The following is a 24,534-nucleotide window of genomic DNA, read 5'->3' as shown; positions in this document are numbered from 1 at the left end:
AAAAAAATGATTCTTTATTACTTCAAAACTTACCTAGATTATCTGTCACTATGAGGGCACTCTGAAACACCTTGAGCCCATGACCCACGATATGGATGAAATCTTCAACAACCCGCATTAAGTGGACTGAGCCAGGTGCAACCTGTGTGAAGGGATCACAGTTATTACATTCTCAGACTCTCACATTGAACAAAGGATTTGTCTAACTTCAAGCACCATCTATTATCTATATTACTAAAAGTCTGATCTTGACCGCTTTTGGCCTACTCTGCTGCGATTTCCGAGAGAACGCCGCCACCTACGGCCGTAATTTTTGGCCACCTCGTTCAGAGCCCCCCTCCGCCTTCCTGGACCGCAGGATTTTTCCCATCGATAACAAATCAGAGAGATATTAATTTTTTTTTAAATCACCATTCTCTCTGCTGCCCCTGTTGGAGGGAGGGGGAGGGACTATAAAACCAGGAAGTGGTGTGCCTCACTCAGTCTCTGCAAGGTGGATGAAGCCAAAGTGTCACTTCTCTCTGAGCTCTGAATAACACTGAACACATGTCTACTCAACTGTGAGTCCCCTTAATGTGGTTTGGAAATGAAAATATGGTTTGTTTGAAGTAAAAAGGCACTGCCTGCAAATGGTGGCTTGGGTGCTTTGGCTTGAAGTTGAAAGGCACTACTTACTGCAAATGGTGGCTTGGGTGCTTTAGCTTGAAGTTAAAAGGCACTACTTACTGCAAATGGTGGTGTGGGTGCTTTGGCTTGAAGTTGAAAAGCACTACTTACTGCAAATGGTGGCTTGGGTGCTTTGGCTTGAAGTTGAAAGGCACTACTTACTGCAAATAATGGCTTGGGTGCTATGGCTTGAAGTTGAAAGGCACTATTTACTGCAAATGGTGGCTTGGGTGCTTTGGCTTTAAGTTAAAAGGCACTACTTACCGCAAATGGTGGCTTGGTTGCTTTGGCTTGAAGATAAAAGGCACTACTTACTGCAAATGGTGGCTTGGGTGCTTTGGCTTGAAGTTAAAAGGCACTACTTACTGCAAATGGTGGCTTGGGTGCTTTGGCTTGGTTGAAAGGCACTACTTACTGCAAATGGTGGCTTGGGTGCTTTGGCTTGAAGTTGAAAGGCACTACTTACTGCAAATGGTGGTTTGGGTGCTTTGGCTTGAAGTTGAAAGGCACTAATTGCAAATGGCAGTTTGGGTGCTTTGGCTTGCTGTTAAAAGGCACTACTGCAAATGCATTTACTTCCTGTTTGCACTGTATATTGATTTAAGATAAAACGCTACCATTTACGGCTGTGATTTTTGGCCATCTTACTCAGTCCCCCTCTGCTCAGCAGGTGCAGATAATTCTTCCCATCAATTAAAAATAAAGTGTTATTAGTGTTTAAAAAATGTTGAGAATCTCTCTCCTGTCAATCACGCCATGAAGGCCACACATTTTCCAGTGGGAGGGGGAGGGGTTATAAAACCTGGAAGTGTGGGTGTGGCTCAGTCTCTGCATGATGGGGGAGGGAGAGGTCGAGACTCTGTCTGAGCTGTGAATCAACTGAACCCACTGAATGTCTACTGAATTGTGAGTTTGGTGTTTTGTGTGGTTTTATGGTGGTTTCACCCTGCATGAAATGGTATGAAGCTGCATTTGAATTTGGTGGCCTTGCACCCTGCTTGAAGTAGAATGAAACTGAACTTGAATTTGGTGGCCTTGCACCCTGCTTGAAATGGTAGGAAACTGCACTTGAATTTGGTGGCCTTGCATCCTGCTCAAAGTGGTAAGAAACTGCACTTGAATTTGGTGGCCTTGCACCCTGCTTGAAATGGTAGGAAAATGGATTTGAATTTGGTGGCCTTGCACCCTGCTTGACATGGAATTTCAAGGAATAGCCATGAGTCAACTGCCAGCCCACCAGCCGTGAGTGAGCTGCCAGCAGATCAGGCTTGAGGGACTGAGCTGCCACCCCAAGAACCCATACCAGCGCTCCAGAAAGCACCCCCACTGGCCACCAATATTGGAATTGGTGGAGAGGTGGAATATTGCATTCTGGGGACCAGCCCTCCCGTGTGAACATGGGACCCAACGGGTCTCACTTAGTCTAGTTATTTATTATTTGTTGGAAGCAGAACTTCATAGAATTGCAACACAAGAAACAGAAGAGTCAGGATGGGGCTGTTTGGCCCTGTACGCCGAATCCGGCATTCAATGAGACCATGAATCATCTTGTATTTTAGTACCACTTAGCTCTAACCTATTCTCTCTCAGATGCCCGTCATCTACTGTTCGCTTTTTCTAGCGTGATTTTCTCTTTTTTTCTAGATGATTTTCTCTTGCTAATTAACTAATTTTGATTCCATTGATGCCCAGAAATATTATTTTACAATTTTACAAAGCCAATTAACCTACAAACCTGTACGTCTTTGGAGTGTGGGAGGAACCCAGAACTCCAAGGGAAACCCCACGCAGGTCATGGGGAGAACGTACAAACTCTGTACAGACAAGCACCCATAGTCAGGATTGAACTTGTGTATCTGGCACTGTAAGACTCTAACGCTGTGCCACCGTGCTGCCCATTTCTACCCAAGGTTGCCTTAACTTGGTAGCTTTGTTTTCTACTCACACCTAAAACTGGCCCTGAACTTTTACTCTCTGTTTTAAAAGACTCCTTGTCAGCTGTTGGATTACACGCAACATCTGCTGCCAATCTACTTTCACTAGGTCTTATCTAATGCTATGGAAATCAGCCTTCCCCAATTTCAGATCTTGACTTGAGGACCAACATTATCCCTTTCCATGGCTAGCTTGAAACTTCCAGAATTGTAGTCACTATTCACAAAGTATTGCCCCACTGACATTTCGACCACCAACCCAGTTTTACTCCCTAAAATAATGTTGAGGACTGCCCCATCTCTAATGGGACTCTTAACATATTGTCTCACAAAACTCTTTTGGACACACTTAACAAATTCTGTCTCATTAAAGCCCCTTACATAAAGGTAATCCCAGTTAAATCTGAGAAAGTTATAATCCTCCACTAGTATAACCTATTTCCTCTTATACTTTTCTACGATTTGCCTACATAACTGTTCTGCATGTCTCTTATGACTCTTATCAACATTTGGATATGCACTGTAAAAAGTATTTTATTTGGATACTTTACAGCTTGGTTTGGCAAAAGTTCTGCCCAAGTGTGCAAACTCTCTCCCCCCCCCCCCCCGCCCATAAAATACCACTGAGGCAGGGGTCCCTATATTGAGACATACTGTACAAATCCCATGGGACTCAGCCTCCCAATCACTACCACTGGTTCAAGCCGTAAACTTTGCTGTCTGCCACTGAGCTATTTTGGCTTCAACATTTTCACTTGGAATGCCTTGGGCTTTATTTTTCTATTCAGTCTTTCATGTGAAGCTTTTTAAAAGACATTACTGAGATCAGGATCAAATGTTATATTCTCAAAAAATTAAACTGATAGCTTCCTGCTTAGTCATATTGAGTGAAATAGTCAAGAAGAGATGGAAAATGAAGCTTTATTCCCTCATGACTGGTATTGGTTAGTTAATGTAAACCGTTAAAAATGCTTTTTACTGAACATCCAGATTTTTTCCAATAATCTACTCCTTATCAATGTCAGAAAATTATTTTGTAGGTGCTGGTTTAAACTGCAGATGCTGGTTTAAACCAAAGATACACACAAAATGCTGGAGTAACTCAACGGGACAGGCAGGCTCCCTGGAGAGAAGGAATGGGTGACGTTTCTGGTCGTGACCCTTCTAACCCTCAATCTGAGGTCCTTCCTTTGTTCTTTTAAAGTTGGGATATATCTTGTCCAACAGGTAACATAGAGAAATCAGAAATATCAAATTGTTGCTGTCCTCATAGTATTCATAATTTTTCATATTTCCAAAATCCTAAAATAAAAGATCAAATTAAATACTGAATACTTACCATTTAATAAACATTATTGGATATTCTGAGCTGCTTTTATTGATCTCCAACCTAGCTCTAACAACACGGCGCACATAAATAGAGGCATCTAAGTGCCATGAATGATGTTCAAGAGTAATTGTTTGGAAAAAGCTTATTTACCTGTAATGCATCGTCCCACTTTGCTCTATTTTCTATTTCAAGCATGTAGCTGACAATCTGAAAGAACTTCTAAGTAAATTAAAAAAGAAGAGAAATTATGTCATTCTTATATTTCTTCCCATCTTTATTTGCAAGTTGTAATAAAAAGGAACTGCAGATGCTGGTTTATGCCAAAGATATACACAAGTACTGGAGTAACTCAGCGGGTCAGGCAGCATCTCTGGAGAACACGGTTAGGTGACGTTTCGGATTTGTACCCTTCTCATGAAGTTCTTAAGAAGGGTCCCAACCTAAAGCATCGTCTATAAATGTTTTCCACAGATGCTACCTGTTACTCCAGCACATTGTATCTATCGTTATTTGCTTAGTTAATAATATTAATTAATGACAGTGCTTTTGGAAATGTGATTTGAAAGAAAACATCTGCAAGTTTTTAGGCCATGAAGATTTGTCATTAGTCGATATTTAGCCTCCAGAGTGATATCAGGCAGTGGTGACAGATACACTGTGTAATTCAATTGATTTCATAAACTGAACGAGGTTCCAATAGAATCCGGGGTCACTACCACCAGGAAAGTTAAATTATACTTACTCATGTGTTGAGGGTACTTTTTAAAATTTTATTTAGAAGAGTGGCCTCAATCATAAGAACATTTGTTTAGTGAGAATGGAGTGAAGGGGAATTTAAAATTATGCCAAGTCTTTTTCTTGGCTTCAGGTCACTCTAAAACATACTGGCGCCATATCATCTTTCCCAGTTTCAACACAGCTGAGATCTTAAAAAATGATAGAGATTGATGTTATGGAGGATAAAATATCCTATCTTTCTATTAGAGAGAATATAAGGCTTCTACAGTTCAACGTCTTTAAACTTAAATAAGAGCCAGGCTGGTGAATGCAGACAAATTCCTGGTTGGGACTGAAGATTTAGTCCGGGGTAACTTCGGATTAAGCAATGTAATGTCAGACAATACAAATGGCATAGGGATATTGCAGAGGTATACCTGGGTGTTAATAATCTGTGAATATAAGAAACAAAACTATTGGAGAAACAAAGGTTACAATTCCGACACAAAATGAGAGCTGTGCCAGTTAACAATACATCCAGAGCCTCATAGTTGTTGCTGGCTCTAGCCCATCCTACCAGACATAATGACTGCTCATTAATTAGTAGTGACTGCTTAATTTGTGTATAATTGACATAATGCCACAACTGTACAAGTTTAATTCAACATCACGTCCCTCAACTATGCCTTCTCACAGCAAAGAATGCCATGAGAACACCATCAACTGAAAATGCCCCTTTTAATTAAGTGCCATCCTAACTTGGACGTTTTGTACTATGCCTCCATTGTTGCTGGGTAAAATTCTGAGAATTCTCTAACTAATATCACAGTAATATCATTACTTTATCAACACAAGGCTGCAGCAGTTCAAAGAGCTCTGCAAGCCCAACCTCAGGTAATAAGCAATAAAGTTGGCTGTAGCATCATGACATGTGCAATTACTGCCTATTGGATCATTGTATGTCAGCACTATGGGATACAAAACAAAATGCATCATTTAAGTACAATCCTTACTTGTACATCTTCAGAAGCTGGAATGTAGCTGGCTCTTTTAAATGTATCGGTTACATTTCGTAATATGTCTGCAGAGAACAAAAGATCTCCACTGTAGAAATTCTTTCTCTCCATTAACCCCAGCATAGTCCTTATGACCTCTGACATGCCCTTTCCTGCCAGAGTACGTTGTCCTTTAGCCAGGTGTTCTCGAATCTAAATTAAAATATACAAATAAATATTTAGCAGTTTGTTGCTTAGAACAGATGAATAATGTACATAATAGCTGTAAAACTTGAATCTCCATTTTCTGGATAGAGAGTCATACATTCATATAGTTGTGTTCAAAAGGGAACTGCAGATGCTGGAATATCGAAGGTACACACAATTGCTGGGGAAACTCAGCGGGTGCAGCAGCATCTATGGAGCGAAGGCCTGGAAATAAGACATTCAGCCCACTCAGTCCATGCTGCAACTGGGGACACAACCATAATTAATCCCATATTTCAGCAGTTGAACAATTACTAATGTTTAGTTGGCAATTGGTTATACACAGTGATCTAGCATCTACTGATTATTTAAAATCATGAGAGGTATAGATAAGGAAAACAGTCAGAATCTTTTTCCCAGGATGGAAAAAGCAAATACTAGAGGCGTAGCATTAAGGTGAGAGGAATAATGTTTAAAGGAGATGTACGGAACAAGTTTTTTACACAAAGGGTGGCAAGGACCTGGAAGGTATTTCTGGGGATCAAGCAGATTCATTAACGCTATTTAAAATATATTTGGATAGACCTATGGATGTGCAGCGAATGTAGGGATATGAGTGATTTGTAGGTAAATAAAGGTGATCTTGGCATCATTTTCAGCATAGACATGGTGGGCCGAAAGGACTGTCTGTGTGCTGTACTATGTACTCCTTTACAATATACGTATATATTTTTAGAAATTCAATGCAACAATATAAATGATACGTGGTTTAACTCTGGTTATATATGGATTCTACAGACTTAACAACAGCTTATCATCTATCCTTATTATAACTATAAAACTCTGATCTTGGATGTGTATTTATTTATTTGTTTGTGTGTGATCACATTTTCTCGAAAAAACTACATGGTAACAGTAAAATTTGTACATATTTTCGATAGAAATTTAGCCCGTGGAGACCAAAATTGCCTTATCTGAAAAATTCATGCATTATTTCTCGATTTATTAATCAAAATGTTCAAAAATCTGAAATAACTTCGAAAATAAACAAGATAGTCTCGCTGACGACATCACAACGCGGTCTGCTGCACTGTGTTCCACGCGCTGCGAGTGACGTCACCTCCCCCCCCCCCCCCCCCCCCGACTCGCTGTCCTTTGGTCACTGCCCACTCGCCATCCTCCCCACCCGCTCGCGTCCGCCCCGCTCGCCCCCCGAGTTCAAGTCTGCCCCCCCCTTCTCCCCCCCCCTCTCTCCCCTTGCTTTCCCTCTCTCTCCATCCCCTCCCCCTTCCAAGTTCTTTCACTAGTCTTACTGTCTCGGAATACATTCTATCTCTGTCCCGCCCACTCCCCTGACATCAGTCTGAAGAAGGGTCTCAACCCAAAACGTCACCCATTCCTTCTCTCCAGAGATGCTGCCTGTCCCACTGAGTTACTCCAGCATTTTATGTCTACCTTCAATTCAAACCAGAAACTGTAGACTCAATGTTACAGCTTTTATGTTTTTCTTCACCTGTTAGTTCCCTCTGCTTGCCTAGTAAAGTGTTGCCAGGCATAATTAGTGCTTTATATCATTTATGGCAGCCAGAGTAAATTAGCAGGGAACTCTTTAACAAGCAAAAAGGGGAATCTGATCTGAGTATGGAAATATACTGACTACTCCAAAAGATATTAATGATAGATTTTTACAATATTATAAAAATCTTTATTTGTCAAAACTAACAGGACAAACAGATAGTATGGAAATATTTTTACAAGAATGTCAAATCAATAGCTTAGATCAGGAAGGTAGAGAATTGTTAAATGCTGAAATAACAGTAAAAGACATTATAGAATCAATTAGTTCGCTAAAGAACGGAAAAGCAGCGGGCCTGGATGGCCTGAGTGCAGAATTTTATAAAAAATTTCAAGATCTGATTTCTCCAAGATTACAAATAATGTATAGATATGCATATGACCAAGGAAAATTACCAGAATCTCTAAATGAATCCACAATTACACTCATCCCTAAAGTAGATAAGGATTTGGAAGATCCTGGATCATATAGAGCGATTGCCCTTTTAAATACAGACCAAAAAATATTAACTAAGGTCTTATCTAGGAGATTAAGTTTAGTGATCTCTAAATTAATACATTATGATCAAACAGGTTTTATCCCAAAACGTTATTCATCCCATAATCTCAGACGCTTGTTTAATATTATATATTCAAAAAGAATACGAGATACGGAACTAGCGGTTATATCATTAGATGCAGAAAAAGCGTTTGATCAGGTGGAATGGATGTATTTATTTAATATAATGGAAAAGTTTCAATTGGGGGATAGATTTTGTAAATGGGTAAGAATTTTATACTCGAATCCTATTGCAAGAATTTTGACTAACCAAATTTTATCAGCCAAATTCAAACTCTCTAGGGGATGCAGACAGGGATGTCCGTTATCACCCTTATTGTTCGCATTGGTGATAGAACCATTGGCGGAAAAAATTAGATCTGAACCTGAAATATATGGCTATAATACTGATACAACAATTAATAAAATTTCTTTATATGCAGATGATGTTTTGATTTATATTACAAAACCGGAAATTAGTATTCCCAACCTGCTAAACATTATAACTAAGTTTGGTGCATTTTCTGGGTATAGGATTAATTGGGATAAAAGCGAGATTATGCCAATAACAGGAATAAATCTAAATACATTACAACAATACCCATTAAAAGTAGTTACAGACAAACTTAAATATTTAGGGATTAACGTAACTAAAACTCATAACTCATTAATAAAATCCAACTATCCTCAACTATTAGATAAACTTAGAAAAAATATTTTATATTGGAAAACACTTCCTATATCCATGATTGGTAGAATAAGTGCCATAAAGATGGTATTTCTACCACAGTTGTTGTATTTGTTTCAGGCTATTCCTTTTTTTCTTCCGAAAACTTTTTTTTTTTAAATTGATAATATTGTTAATAGTTTTATTTGGGATTATAAAAATCACAGAATAAATAAAAAACATCTATGCAAAGCTAAGATAAATGGAGGATTAGCACTTCCAAACTTTTTATATTATTTTTGGGCTGTTCAGATTAAGAATATGAATTTCTGGTGGGTAAATATGGATCATGAACCGACATGGTTAAATATTGAAAAGGAAGACTGTCTACCTTTCAATGTGGGTTCGATAATTTTTGCACCAACGGAAGTACAAAAAAAAAATTATAAAGACAACCTAATAATATATAATAATAGACGTATTTGGAAACAAATAGTTAAGACTCTACATTTGGATAATCTCTCATTTAGATTACCAATTATGAATAACCCATTGTTTAAACCTGCTATATTAGATGGGGGGTTTAAACAATGGGATGATTTAGGAATTACAAGGATAGAACACCTTTATAGAAAAGGAAAATTTCTTTTATTCCAGGAGTTACAAGATATTTATGGATTGTCTCCACAACATTTGTTTAGGTATTTACAAATTAGAGATTATATTAAATCCAATACACAAGATTATAAAAATAAAGAAGCAGGACTGTTAGACGAACTGTTTAATTTATATCCAAATACAGAAAAATTAATAGCCTATATATATAACATCATTTTGGATAAGGAGAATCCAATAACGGAAATATATCGTCAAGCATGGGAAAATGAAATGGGATTGGCTATAACAAAAGAAAACTGGGAAGAAAGTCTACAACGAATACCGGTGTTCATTAAACGCCAGACATATATTGATACAATTTAAAGTATTATATAGGTTACATTATTCGAAAACTAAATTAAATAGTATTTTTCCGAATCTCTCCGCTATTTGTGATAAGTGCAAGAAAGCAGAGGCAAATTTAATACATAGTTTCGTTACATGTCCTAAATTGAATTATTACTGGACAGAAATTTTTTAAGTTATTTCTGAAGTCATCAAAGTTAAATTGGACCCTAACCCAAAGCTAATAATATTTGGAATTCCGGATTTACATCTATCACTTACAGTAAATCAAAGAAATTTCTTTGATTACTGTTTGATAATTGGGAAAAAAATCATATTGAAATTTTGGAAGGGAACATTATCCCCCACAACCAAAATGTGGGCAGCAGAGATGATGGAGACGTTACATCTGGAAAGAATTAGATTTGTCCTATTGGACAAGTATAATTCTTTTGAACAGATATGGTCTCCATATATACAGTATTTAGAGAAGTAGCTGTTCTTGGCAACACAGCTCGGCGTGCACCCTGTGGGATTTGGTGAGAATAATTCATTTTTATATTGGAATTAACATATATGTCTTTATTGATACTATCACTTGTAGTAGTGTTATTAACAATACATATTGCGGTTTTTCATTTTTTTTTTTTTTTTTTTCTCTTTTCTTTCTTATATATAATCAAATTATTATTTAATCACTCTCTTAATGATTTATAACTGTTCTATTCTTTTTCTATCATTATTTCTAAAAAAAAATAGTAGATAAGTATTATTAGTGTTTTACTTAATGCAAATTGAATTAATTTGATATAAAGTTGTTTGAAGCATTGTAATTGATTACCTTTAATAAAAAAATATTAAAAAAAAAAAAAAAGGGGAATTCCAACATCAGGTTTGTGTTTTAACTTGCACCGTGTGTGTGCGCAATGTAAGGAGAATATGGAGACAAATTCACTTCCCAGGAATTAACCAACAAATTACTATGCAGTAATACATTCTAAGATTTTACACAAATGTTAGCAAGATAAGTTGAGGAAAGTGTGTAGGAAGTAACTGCAGAAGCTGATTTACACCAAAGATAGACACAGCATGCTGGAGTAACTCAGCGAGACAGGCAGCATCTCTGGATAGAAGGAATGCGTGACATTTCAGGTCGAGAACCTGCTTCAGATTGAGAGTCAGGGGAGCGGGAGACACAGAGATAAGGAAGGGACCGAGACAAGGAAGGATAAGGTGTGAAAATTAAATGTCAAAGGAGGAGAGGGGCAAGGACAATGAAAAATAGATCATCGTTCAAGGAATATATTCTTCACAGATAATTTTAGAACTCCATGGAGCGTGGGTTTTTATGTTACAAGGAGATTATGGAAATACAGGTAATTGTAGATTGCAGAAATCAATGACAGATGCATTAAAATAGCCACATTAAGATGAAGTATACTGATATAAACAAGATATATAAACAACTTTTGCTATTCTAATTTCAACTATTTGTTTTACAGCAGAAAACAGAAAATATAAGGAGATCATTTATCTATCAAAGAATTATTAAACTTTGAAGACATGCATGAAATTCTCAGAAGCATTTGCATTAATTGTACTGAGAATAAAATGTACTGAGCATTATGGTGTTCTATCAAAACCAGTAAATACAGGAAGCACCCAGGAAGTCAAGCAGCATGGGTTGGCAAGGAAACAAAGTTAACATTTCAGGTCACAAATCCATCGACAAAATTAAAAAAGTGAGGAAACAAATGACAGAGGATTCAACAGCCTTTATCTTTCTTTCTACCCAGAAATCCAATTCTTTCTTCAGGGTGAGGCAACAATTCACATACACTAGCTCCATTCAGTGCTCGCAGTTTTTAACCAGCTACTGCAGTTCATTGTGCCTCTATTTGGAAATCCTGCCAGTCAGCTTGCTCATTTGTTAACACACTTGGTCCGCATTTTCTGTGGATTTGCATACTTGGCAAAGTATTAATGGGTGCAGCTGGAGCCAGAGTTCAGGAATATGGATATGTGTGTGGTTGGAGCTGGGATCAGGAGGGTGCATTAGGAGATGTGGTGCTGTAACCAGGTAGAGGATGGTGAGTTGTACTAACTTCATACTGACAACTGTTCCATTGAGTCTTTGGGCTGCTGATCCAATGTTATTCCCACTCCCAGTCTTGATGTTCCTCCAATAATTGGAAATATTGAAATATTTAAAAGGGGACTGGGAAATTAAATGTCACAGGAATCATACAGACCTCCTTATTAAGGATTCAGGCATGGATTTTGTACATTATGTGTTTACTTAGGAGCAACACTAGACGTAAACCTGAGTTTGGTGCTTCTACTTCAAGGTGCAAGCAAACTAATAGCAATACTAACAGAAGAAAATTATGCAACTGTGACTGGTTTCCATCATTTTACTTTCTGCATGAAATCTGTACAAAATAAGACTATTCACAGTAATATTGTTATTTTAGTTATTAAAAAAATGTCTTGAGTTCACAGAATAAGCTTGAAAGCCTGCTAATGAACCATCCTTATGAAAGAAAATGTGAGAACAAAATTAATTTTCTGTGAACTTCAATCTTCGTTGTTTGTGATGGGAGGATGGAGCGAGGCATTGCAGATTGAAATATAACTGAAGCAAGTCGAAAATCTAATTACTGATGAGGTTAGGTTAATGAAGCAGAAATGGGTGAGAGAAGATGAAGCTGTATCATTTGCCTACAACTAGAATCACAAATAAATGTCACGGTCATTGAAGTGAATTTGTAGAATGTTCTAAATACATATTTGGAAGGTAACCTTGTATTGAAGTGATCTAATCGAAGGGATAGCCAAGAATCATTCACATCAAATAAATGAAGGGGAGATTGAATAATGGCGCCTTTTTAGACTGCATTTCTGTTTGAACAGGCAAGATGGAGTAAAAGTGAATGAAAGGTGAATGTAGAAGCTATACTGTGAATCCTGGTGTGGAACATAGATATAAGGGCAACACTAAAAACAGAAAATATATATATATATTTTCACTCAGTTGTAGTGATACCACGTACACAATTTGCATACCACATACACTTATTGCAGCCGCTGCTCTAGGTGTCAACTGCTCTACATAGGTGAGACCACGCGCAGGCTTGGCGATCGCTTCGCCCAGGTTTGTGACTGTATAACACGGGGATAGAGCACTAATGGGCACAGCTGCAGAAGCATGTACTAGAAGTGCAGTGAATGGAGCAGCAAATGAACGGAAGGAGTTTGGTTTACACTTTGCGGACCCAGTGTGCTAACAAATGAGCAAGCTGACTGGCAGGATTTCCAATTAGAGGCACAATGAACTGCAGTTGCTGGTTAGATACGAAATGCTGTTTGGTTTACACAGCCTCCACCAGAATGTGTGAAATGAAATGCTGTGTGTTCCTACTTATTCTCTTCATTTGGTACGACAAACCAGATAACACAGCAAGGATTGCTGCAAGCATTTCAACATGCATCACACATCTATCACCTGAGTTCATTATGTAGTCCTCATCGGATTCTTCTGGACAACCCAGCTGTGCAATGTCACATGATGGCACACTGCCGCATCCATCTTACTTTTACTTTTGCCTTACCACAACCTCATCAGTGCCAGGTGTCTCCTTGACTGCAGTGCACCCTGCAAACTATGTTCTGCTATCATCTGAGCTGATGCTTACAGTATATGTAGGTTTCCCTTTCCTCAACTATCCTTTTGCTTCTAATAGACTTACAAACGGTTTTAAGATTTTCGTTAATCCGACTTGCCAAGGTCATTTCATGGTCCCTTTTTCCCCTCCTAATTTTTTTCTTTCATTTTTCCCTATAAACCTTAAAGGACACATTCAATATCAACTGACCTAATTAAAGTGTGCAAGGTCATGAGGGAAATGGATAAAGTCACTGTCTTTTTCCCAGAGTAGAACATTCTAAAACTATTGAGAGATCCAAAGAACTACAGATGTTGGTTTATACAAAAAAGGCAGAGTGATGGAGTAACTCAACAGGTCAGTTAGCATCATTGGAGAACATGGATAGATGACTTTTCAGGTTGGGACCCTTCTTCAGAGGGCATTGACTTAAGGAATCCTTTTCACTCAGAGGGTAGTCCATATACGGAATGAGCTGTCAGATTCTTGTATCATAGAAGTGGATACAATTACTGTTTTCAACAGATATTTGGGCAGATATATGGATTGGAAAGACTTAAAGAGATCTGGGCTAATGGAACATACACATAATGCCAATGCTCAGCAAGGTGGGTCAAAGGGCCAGGTTTCCTGTTATATGCCGCAGAGACTCTAACTGGGTTTGCTACTTGGAGGGACATATTGAATCTGAATTCTAACTATCTTGCTTACAAATTCCTCCCACAATTGAATGTTATTTCAGCCCCAACCCCCACAACTTCTCCCAATCCACTCCTGCCTAGCCCTATCTCACACTCCAGCGTGAGGGCTGGGATTTGGCTGAGGGAAGAAACGTTAAAATGTGAACAGAACAAAGACTGGAGCACATCGCATGGTTTAAATTGTCCTTTGTTTCTTGTCAGTCACCCTGATCTGCCCTCTCACAGGATTGTTGGCTCCTTGGTGGATTATGTCTCTTGGAGATAACTCAAAAAATTCACCCAAATTACATTCAATGTGAATCTAGACATGCCGTGCTGCTAAGATCTACTTCGGTGTGTTGTGGAACGGGGTGCTGAGCGGAATGTTATATCTGAGCATGATCAAGCTATTAACCAATATACGGTTCTATCTGGTGTTAGTGGATAATTGGAAATATGAGTCAAATGCACCTCTATCCTGCCAGAAATATATTTGCCAATTACGAAGGAAATCTATGGTTTCTAAAAATGGAACCATCTAATTTAGCCCAAATGGGACACTGCCAGTTCAACTATTCACAAGTGTAAAGCAGTCACCAAAATATTTGCCAGGTTCAAACAATCAAATACTGCACTCGATGAACATTCAATATGGATCCCCAATGAAGCTTTCATGGGTAATCCTGTGAATTTCTCCCAAAAAACAGAAATCCAAGGAGAACCACAAAGAATATCACAGGAAATAATCTATTTAGGAAGTCAAAACTGAAATTGAAGGAAATCACAGCATTTTGACGTAAACTAATCTGCTTGCTACGTTTTTTGATTTCAGCAAAGCAGATATGGGTTCAAGATCAACATGAATGTTGTTGAAGATTATTGACCACAAGAGAAAGATGTGTAATATTGATTCTAATCAGGGCCTATGAGAGGGGGGTGCCAGAGGTCCAGGTACGATGGAATCTCAGAAAATGTTTGCATATATTTTGTGAGTGGGTGTGTTTGTGTGTGAGTGGGTGTGGGCGTGTGTGGGTGTGTGTGGGCAAGCGTGTGGATGGGTGTAGCTGTGTGTGAGTGAATGGGTGGGGTGTGTGAGAATGAGTGGGTGTGTGTGAGTGGGTGTGTGCGTGTGAGTGGGTGGGTGTGTGTGTGGGTGGTTGTGGGTGGTTGTGGGTGGGTGTGGGCATGTGTGGCCATGTGTGGGCGTGTGTGGGCGGGTGTGGCTGTGTGTGGGCGGGTGTGGCTGTGTGTGGGCGGGTGTGGCTGTGTGTGGGCGGGTGTGGCTGTGTGTGGGCGGGTGTGGCTGTGTGTGAGTGAGTGGGTGGGGGTGTGAGAGTGAGTGGGTGTGGGTGTGTGTGAGTGGGTGTGTGTGGGTGGGTGAGTGAGTGTGAGTGTGTGTGTTAGTGGGAGGGTGAATTTTGTAAATGCAGTTAAAACCATTAGATCCGTTGAATTTGTTAACAGTGTACAGACTTGGTAAGTTGTTTCCAAATGTTTGTGTTAGCTTAAGAATACTATCAACAATTCCAGCAACAGTAGCTTCTGCAGAGAGATAATTTAGCAAACTCAAGCTGATTAAGAATTATTTAAGGTGTACGATGTCTCAGGAACATCTTGAGGATTTGGCCAGGCTAAGTATTGAATCAAACATTGCCAGAACAATACATTTTCATGCCGTGTTTCGAAATTTTTCACAAAAAAAGGCCAGGAAAGCTCTTTATTTAAAGTAAATACTAAGCCCATCTACCTTGTTTTACTTTTTACTAATAATTATGTCTTCTGATGATCTGATCTGCATTGAAATACAGAAGGATGTTTCAATGTGAATTCTTTCTCCTTATCTGTATTGTAGCATAAACAAAAATGTTCAAAACAAATGTATTTTCTTCTCTCTGATCCTTTTATTTTATTTATATTTGTCATGGAGGGAGTATAGGAACATAAGGACTCAAATGCAGAAAATCAACAGAGCGCTCCATTCCATCCCTCTCTCATCTTCCATACCCTTTATGGCCTTACAGGCTACAGCTCATAGCATAAAACCGTAGTGGATATAAACAGGATGACTAATGGAGAAGGGAAGGGGGCCCGAAAGAAACTTTGTACCCACTGATAAAATTCCTCTCAGAGGCCCTGATTATGATAAACAGTTACTGAGGAAGAAGTATGGTTAAAGATTAGAGAACATGTGGCTGGAGTTACGATTGCTGTAAATTAGTCTGAACATTAATGACTATAGTACAGGAAGTCCCCAGGTTACAATAGCATTTGATTCATAATAACTGTTTGTTATCTGACCCATGGATCGCTGAAACAGATGTGATGGGAGAGCGAGCAGGCATGGGAAGAGCAACTGCCAGTCGGTCTCACTGACTCAGTGAATGTGGAGTGAGGCTGCTCAATACTCCCAGCTTTCAATGCTCCCAGCATTGCTCGGCACCACCCAGCCTCAGACAGTTGGGGCTCAGGGTGAGGGAAGGCACATGCAACAACCTGCAAATCCACCTCCAACTATCCCATCCATGTCCCAAATGCTCAATCATATGTACCAGTTGTCCATAAATCAGTCATTCGTAACCAGGAGATCTGTAGGTGGCATCAAGGTTACGGATTACAATAGGTGGACTAAGGTTATTGATTACAACAATTGGGACTGGGGTTATTGATTACAACAGTTGAGACTAGAGTTATTGATACTGGATTAGTGTTATTGCATAGAGTAGCAATGTTACAAAATTTTGAGATTTAAAAAGTCAAGCCTGTAATTTATCCCATCAGATAAAGCATAAAAAGAAGTTTAATTTGACACCTAATTCACTTTCATATCTCAAGTATTTAAAAAGTTATGGCCATTTTCATACTCGGAAATTAGCATCTTGTTCCCTATTGATTTTCTATGGACATAACAAAAAAGCTGTGATCGTGTGCAGTCCAAAGCCCATAACCTTCTTAAAAATTAAGAGAACTGAATGAAATTTTCAGTTATCGTAGATTGAACCATTCTGAAACAAATATAAAATAATCTTACTTGGATGACCTGAAATTAAAACATATAATTAGTTAGTTACCCAAGTGTAGCTAATTTCAAACTTCAATTACTAGATCTAAACATCTATCCATTTCTTAATAAATGATTAACATTTTTAAATAGCCTAAGTGTCCAAATAATATTCATAAATAATTCACAATAAAACATGATTTTTAAATCTTATTTACATTAATTTATAGGCCAAATGGAAGGAATTTAGTGTTCAATTGCTGTAAATTAAAGTCCATTTTAAATCAGCTTTCTAGTGGGATCCTGTGAACGCGCTGGTTTAGAACGTTCACATTGCGCTAGATTTGTGCCCTCAAATGCCCTGAAAAATACTGCGGGATATAATGGGCCCAAAATGAGCTACTCGCAATATTAAACTTTGTATAAAGGGATCTTAAGAAGCCCTTTTTAATGTAAAAATAAGCAGCATACCTTCTATTATTTGCTCTATGCGACCCTGACAGCTGCCGGTGGTCGCGGGTTTAGAGATTGATTTTTAAACTACTATAATTATTATACGAGGCCTTTAAAACTAATAATAGCTTTTGCGACGGGGTCTTCCAGCGATTTTTCGTTAATAATTAACTAGGCTGAACATCTTCGATTTGAACAGCCTAGAGAAAATCGCGTTTTAAACCCGCCCCCCTCTAAACGGCGCCAAAATCGCCGACAAAAGCGACAGATTTTCAGCGACGCTTCAGGTAGGCTTTGCAACATACCTACATAGAGTAGTTGTCATTGAATTGTTGATTACAAAAAAAACCAGGGCAAAGCAGACTGGAGAACTTCACTGGTGCAGCTAAGGGTTTACTCTATTATACGAGTTTGATGAATTTATGTATAATATATCTGATCTGTTTGGGTAGCATGCAAAACAAAGCTTTTCACTGTGCCTTAGAACAAGTTCACAAGTCACAGGAGTAGAATTAGGCCATTCGGACCATCAAGTCCACTCCGCCATTCAATCATGACTGATCTCTGCCTCCTAATCCCATTTTCCTGACTTCTCCCCTTGACACTCGTTCTAATCAAAAAATTGTCTATCTCTACCTTTAAAATATCCACTAACTTGTCCTCCACAGCCCTCTGTGGCAATGAGTTCCACAGTTTAACTACTCTCTGACCAAAGAAGTTCCTCCTAACTTCCTTTCAAAAAGAGTGCCCTTTAATTCTGAGGGCCCTTTATTTCCTCTCCCACCAGTGCAAACATCCTTTCCACATCCACATTATCTATGCCTTTCATTATTCTGTAAGTTTCAGTGAACTCCCCCCTCAACCTTCTAAACTCTAGCAAGTAGAAGCCCAGTGCCGTCAAACGCTCATCATATGCCAACCCATTCATTCCTGGAATCATGTTTGTAAACCTCCTCTGGCCCCTCTGCAGAGCCAGCACATCCTTCGTCAGATATGGGGCCCAAATTTGCTCACAGTACTCCAAATGCGGCCTGACCATCACCTTATAGAGCCTCAGCATTACATCTCTGTTTTGTATTGATATACAGTAAATGCTAGCATTGAATTTTCCTTCCTTACAACCGATTCAACTTGCAAATTAACTTTTAGGGAGTCCTGCACCAGCACTTTGTACCTACGATTACTGGATTCTCTCTCCATTTGGAAAATAATCTACGCCTTTATTCATTACCAAAATGCATTACTCCACACTTTGCTATACTGAATTTTATCTGTCACTTCTCCATCCACTCTCCTAACCTGTCCAAGTCTTTCTGCAGAGTCCTTGCTACCTCATCACCACCTGCCCCACCACCTATCTTAGCATCATCTGCAAACTTGGCTATTAATATACAAGGTTAAGAGAAGCGGCCACAGCACCGACACATCTGTCCTGCTATTAACTTCCTCAACGAACTCCAGCAGATTTGTCAGACACGATCTTCCCTTCACAAAACCATACTGACTTCGGCCTATTTTGCCGTGAACTTCCAAGAACTGCGTAACCTCATCCTTTATAATTGACTCTAAAATCTAACCAACCTCCGAAGTCAGGCTAACCGGCCTCTAGCTTATGCTCCTCTGCTTTGCTCCCTTTTTGTACAGCGGTGTGATATTCACAATTTTTCAATCTCCAGGAACCACTCCTAACTCTAGTTATTCTTGAAATATCACAACTATTGCCTCCACAATCTCTACGGCCACCTCCTTCAGAACCCTGGGGTGCATTCCATCCGGTCCAGGTGACCTATCCACCCTCAGACCTTTCAGTTTCCTTAGTACCTTCTCCTTAGTAATTGCCACTCCACTAACAACCACCCCCTGTGCATTTAACAATGATACATCTAAACCTTTGGTTGATGGCCTTTTGTCCCACAATGAAGCATTTTGGAGATGCGTAGATGGTTTCACGGTATCATTTTGAAGGTGGCCAGGAGCAGTGATATAGTCCAACTGGCTGAGCAGGCAATGACTTTTGGAAACCCAGCAAAGCAGCACAAAATAAAATGTTAAATATACATACATAAAAGATTCAGCTAAAGCAGAAATATCACATCTTATCATTTAATAAAAAATAATGGAATAGTATAAAATCCATTAAATTTTGCATATTTATTCAATGCAATTACAATTAACATATATGTTAGATGTTTAGTGCTTGAAAGTTTATTAAATATGACATCAAAAACTCTTTTGCATTTCATGCAAGCTCATACACATTTTCAGGCTATCTCACAACACTGAGCAAGGCACAATAGACTGGTGCTACGAGACAGTTCCTCATTGGATCACAATTTTCTCACAAAGGAGATTCCAGACATGTTCAATCAAACACGCCTTGCGGATCTTGGCCTTTCCTTTCTTAGATCGAGTACATCATGGTTAAAGGAGAGGAAGAATGCATGGGGTTGTAAGACATGGGGAGTGTGGTAGAGATGTTCAGACCTGGATTCAGTGGTCATCTGCATATCAAAAGGAAGGTCAATGTTGGTAGAAATGGAAAGTTCAAGATAAACGATATTGGATAAAGGATATTGAAGTTCTTCTGCAGTTGTATAGGGCTCTGGTGAAACCACATCTGGAGTATTGTGTACAGTTTTGGTCTCCTAATTTGAGGAAATACATCCTTGTGATTGAGGCAGTGCAGCGTAGGTTTACTAGATTGATCCCTGGGATGGTGAGACTGTCATATGAGGAAAGATTGAAAAGACTAGGCTTGTATTCACTGGGGTTTAGGAGGGGTGATCTAATAGAAACATGTAAAATTATAAAAGGACTGGACAAGCTAGATTCAGGAACAATGTTCCCAATGTTGGGCGAGTCCAGAACCAGGGGCCACAGTCTTAGAATAAAGGGGAGGTCATTTAAGACTGAGGTGAGAAAAAAACGTTTTCACCCAGTGAGTTGCGAATTTATGGAATTCCCTGCCACAGAGGGCAGTGGAGGCCAAGTCACTGGATGGATTTAAGAGAGAGTTAGATAGTGCTCTAGGGGCTAGTGGAGTCAAGGGATATGGGGAGAAGGCAGGCACGGGTTATTGATAGGGGACGATCAGCCATGATCACAATGAATGGCGGTGCTGGCTCGAGGGCCAAATGGCCTCCTCCTGCACCTATTTTCTATGTTTCTATGAAGCCATCGAAAGATGAAGCACCAGATGTCAGTCAGGTAACAATGTTCTGGAGTAGGATGTCAGATTCTCAATCAGATTCTAAGGGTTGGGTGGGGATTTAAAGTTGTATTGTGAGGCCAAACAAAGAGAGGATGGGTGGGTTGAAGCAAATCACAAACCAAATTCTTAGAGCAAATCACAAATAAACTAGAAAAATCCTGAAGATTGAGACACCTGGGATCCAAGGTGAGCTCATATACAATGAAATGTACGCAGCCAGACTCAAAATGCTGGAGTAACTCAGCGGGTCAGGCAGCATCTCTGTAGAGAGGAAATGGGTGACGTTTCGGGTCGAGACCCTTCTTCAGACTGATGTCAGGGGAGTGTGCGGGACAAACATAGAATGTAGTCGGAGACAGTAAGACTAGTGGGAGAAGTGGGAAAGGGGAGGGGATGAAGAGGGAAAGCAAGGGCTATCTGAAGTTAGAGAAGTCAATGTTCATACCGCTGGGGTGTATGCAGCACTCAGTTGTCACTTCCTATTCATTTCATCAACTCTCGTTTATCTGTTCAATATTATTTATCATCTCAGTCCTTAAACAATTTAGGATGTGTCTTACCAAATGCACAACACCCTGCAGGTAAATAAATCACGATTGGTTATCATTGTAGAGGACAATTCAAAGTATAAGGATGGAGGACAGGCATTAGTTAAGCCATCACAAATGTCCAGCTCTCTGAAAAGTACATCTTCAGTCTTAGGGGTCCCGAGTAGAAACGTCCCCTATCCATGTTCTCCAGAGATGCTGTCTGAACCGCTGAGTTCAGCACTCCTTTTATCTTCACTCTTATAGGGTCTTATTTGATGGTGTAAATAAAGATGATATGGCTCTGCTTATAATATTTCTACACATCATTGGTGTTATTCCTCACATTTATCATTAGGCAAATGAATATTTAAGCAAATTTTGCTTTGTGGAATAAAGTAGCATGGAATTTTGAACTGAATAGTCAATGTGTCCTAAGAGAATATAAAACACACTTGGATGAATGATTTGCAGTTCCATGTTGACCTATGGAAGATATTATACAAATGTCATCTCTGCACCCCGAAATATAAAATGGTAACCATGCAAATTAGTGGATGCATTAGTCGTCATATTACAAAATTCACTACATTATGGAAGGATTCCATAGATTCCATAGATTGCAGAAACAAACATAAATCAACTATTTAAAAAAGAAGAAAAAAAATGGAAACTGGAGTAGCTCATCTGACATCAGTAGATGGGAAACTGCAACGGTAGAACACACTCAGAGGCTTGGAGTTTCTGAATCGGCCACTTCCTACCGGAGACCGCAGCTTCAAAAGTCCACAGGCCGAGCTGGGCGGAGCTCCAACACTGGCGACTCTCGGCAAAAGATCCCAGGACTCTGCGATGTTAAAGTCAGCGCCGCCCATGGCTAGAAGCTCCGCAAACCACAGCTCCACGTGTTAAAGCAGCAGGCCCAACACTCCGGAGCTTCAACACGGCGATCCCCGGTAAGGCATCGTCGCACTCCGCGATGGAATCCAGTGCTGTGCCACGGCTGAAACTCTGGCCGGTCTCGGGTAGGAAAGGTCGCACCAATCCAGATGGTAGGCCGCGAGGGGGAGCGAAGATGCGACTCAGAGAAAGATACGACTCAGAGAAAGACGAATCCTCGACCAGGAAGTGACTTAGAAATAGTCCCCCCCCCCCCCACCCCCACCACACATAAAAAAGACTAAGACCTCCAAATGCATACTGTAAGACCGACTCATAGAAAATATTATCAGTGTAAAACAAAGTCAACATGGATTGATGAAGGGGGAAACCCATCTGACAAATCTACTGGAGTCTTTTCATAATGTAACTGCCAGAATAGATAAGGGAGAATTAGTAAAGGTGCATTGGAAATTTCAGAAGATTTTTATGCACAATGTGAGGTTCATGTGGAAAATTGAAATGCAGTTGAGTGGCATTGAAACTGGTTGACAGGTGGAAAACATAGAATAAGAATAAAATAGTCTTTTCAGGTTTGGCAGATGGTAATTCCTTGGGTATAGCAGTGCTTGGGCCCCAGTTATATACAATATACAGTATATCCATGAAAATGAGGGAAACAAATAATATAAGATAGGACAACTCCATGAGTTAAAGTTATAAGATGGGGGGAGGCTTATTCTGATGGCATGAGAAAATAACTAGCAAACGTGCATGTGGAGAGGCTATTTGCAGCCAAAGGGGCACAAAGTGCAGAACTGTGATAAATCCCCTGAACCTGATTATTTTAATCCAGAATATTAAAGGATTGTTTTTAATTCTGGATTCCATGCTGATGCACATCACTCCACCACTTATGAAAGGTGAGATAGGGAGGTGAGAAAATTATAAACATGTTAACTTGACATTAAATGCCAGTAAAGTACTGATTTATATCTAGAGATTGAACATAAGATGCAAAGCTGATTTTCTTGGAAAGAAGTGACTAAAATATCAGGCGTTGGGATGTCCATAAATGTATTGCATTTGGAAGTGGATGAAATTCCCCTATAGGAGATTGTTACTAAATTCAGAGCTAGTGAAATTAAAGATAAATTATTAATCTGGTCAGGAAATTGACTGAGGCAGGAAATGAGTTACGAGGAATTATTCATATTGGCAGGAGATAACTTGCAACAATCAATGTGTGTTGGGAGGGGGTACAGCTATTCATTGTATCTTTAACTGAGCTAGGTAATGGGACAAAATAATGCATATCCACATTTTCCAATGAACAAAGAAAATGTTCAAGGAAACATTAAACTACAACAAATGTTGAAAGACGCAAAGTCCTGGAGTAACTCAGCGGGTGTCCCACTGAGTTATTCCAGCACTCTTGTCTTTTTTTGTACACCAGCATCCGCAGATCCTTGTTTCTACAAACAAATGTTAATAGATAAAAATGTGGCCAAAGTACTTCAATGTGAGGAAATATGGCATCATTATCTTTGAACTTACAAAGGCTAAACTAAATTCCTTTCTAAATAGTGAAAAGTTAAAGCAGTTTAGGTCAAAGAAACATAGAGATACATTGTTTAGTTTATTAATATCGTGTGCACCATGAGATCGTGAGAAGCTTTGTTTCCAGTGCTATCCAGTCAAATTTACTATACATGATTACAATCATAAACAAGTTAAAGAGTAAATGATTGTAGCGGCTAACAGTCAATCCTCTTCCGGGACAGCATCAAAAAGTCGCCACTTTCTGGCACAATCTTGGACTTTTCAAGTCTCAAGTCTCTATAAGTATCATTCAAATCTTTTGGAAGCATGGAAAATAATCATGAAGCTAGTGAAATATGGGCTTTCATTGCATTAAATCAAGAATAGGAGGAGGTAGAAGTTATGCCACTGATAAACAAAGTCCTTGTTAGATCTGTGAGTTCCCATGTTCATAAGTTCTAGGAGCAGAAATAGGCCATTCAGCCCATCAAGTCTACTGTGTCATTCGATCATGGCAGATCTATCTTTCCCTTTCACTCACATTCTCCAGCCTTCATCCCATAACCCCTAACAGCCTTACGAATCAAGAATATGTCTTTTCTGCCTTAAAAATATTAATTGACTCGGCCTCCACAACCGTCTGTGGCAATGAATTCCACAGATTCACCATCTCTGACTAAAGAAATTCCTCCTCTTCTCTTTTCTAAAGGTACGTCCTTTTATTCTGAGGCTATAGCGTCTGGTCCAAGACTCTCCTACTAGTGGAAACATCTTCTCCACATTCACTCTATCCAAGCCTTTCATTATTCAGTAAGTTTCAATTAGGTCGCCAGCTCATCATTCTAAACTCCAGTGAGTACAAGCTCAATGCCTTCAAATGCTCATCATATGTTAAACTAATCATTCCTGGGATCATTCTTGTAAACCTCCTCTGTACCCTCTCCAACGCTAGCACATTCTTCTTCATATATGGGGTCCAAAACTGCTCACAATACTTCAAAAGCGGTC

The 24,534-nt window shown here is 39.3% G+C and overlaps 1 protein-coding gene across 6 annotated transcripts in view; it reads right to left on the bottom strand.

The window, feature by feature from the left end:
- Positions 1–24,534, bottom strand: part of LOC116988564 (adhesion G protein-coupled receptor B2-like) — a 514,190-nt gene that overhangs the window by 228,618 nt on the left and 261,038 nt on the right. For all 6 annotated transcript variants that reach the window (XM_033045397.1, XM_033045400.1, XM_033045401.1 and 3 more), the window contains 3 exons: positions 5,661–5,855; positions 4,081–4,149; positions 34–142 (listed from right to left, as the gene is read on the bottom strand). In XM_033045397.1, the coding sequence (XP_032901288.1) occupies positions 34–142; positions 4,081–4,149; positions 5,661–5,855 (373 nt within the window). The remainder of the gene's footprint in view (positions 1–33; positions 143–4,080; positions 4,150–5,660; positions 5,856–24,534) is intronic.

Source organism: Amblyraja radiata, chromosome 27 (assembly GCF_010909765.2).
Source record: "Amblyraja radiata isolate CabotCenter1 chromosome 27, sAmbRad1.1.pri, whole genome shotgun sequence".
Lineage (NCBI taxonomy): Eukaryota > Metazoa > Chordata > Chondrichthyes > Rajiformes > Rajidae > Amblyraja > Amblyraja radiata.
This window is presented reverse-complemented; position numbering and strand designations above follow the sequence as displayed.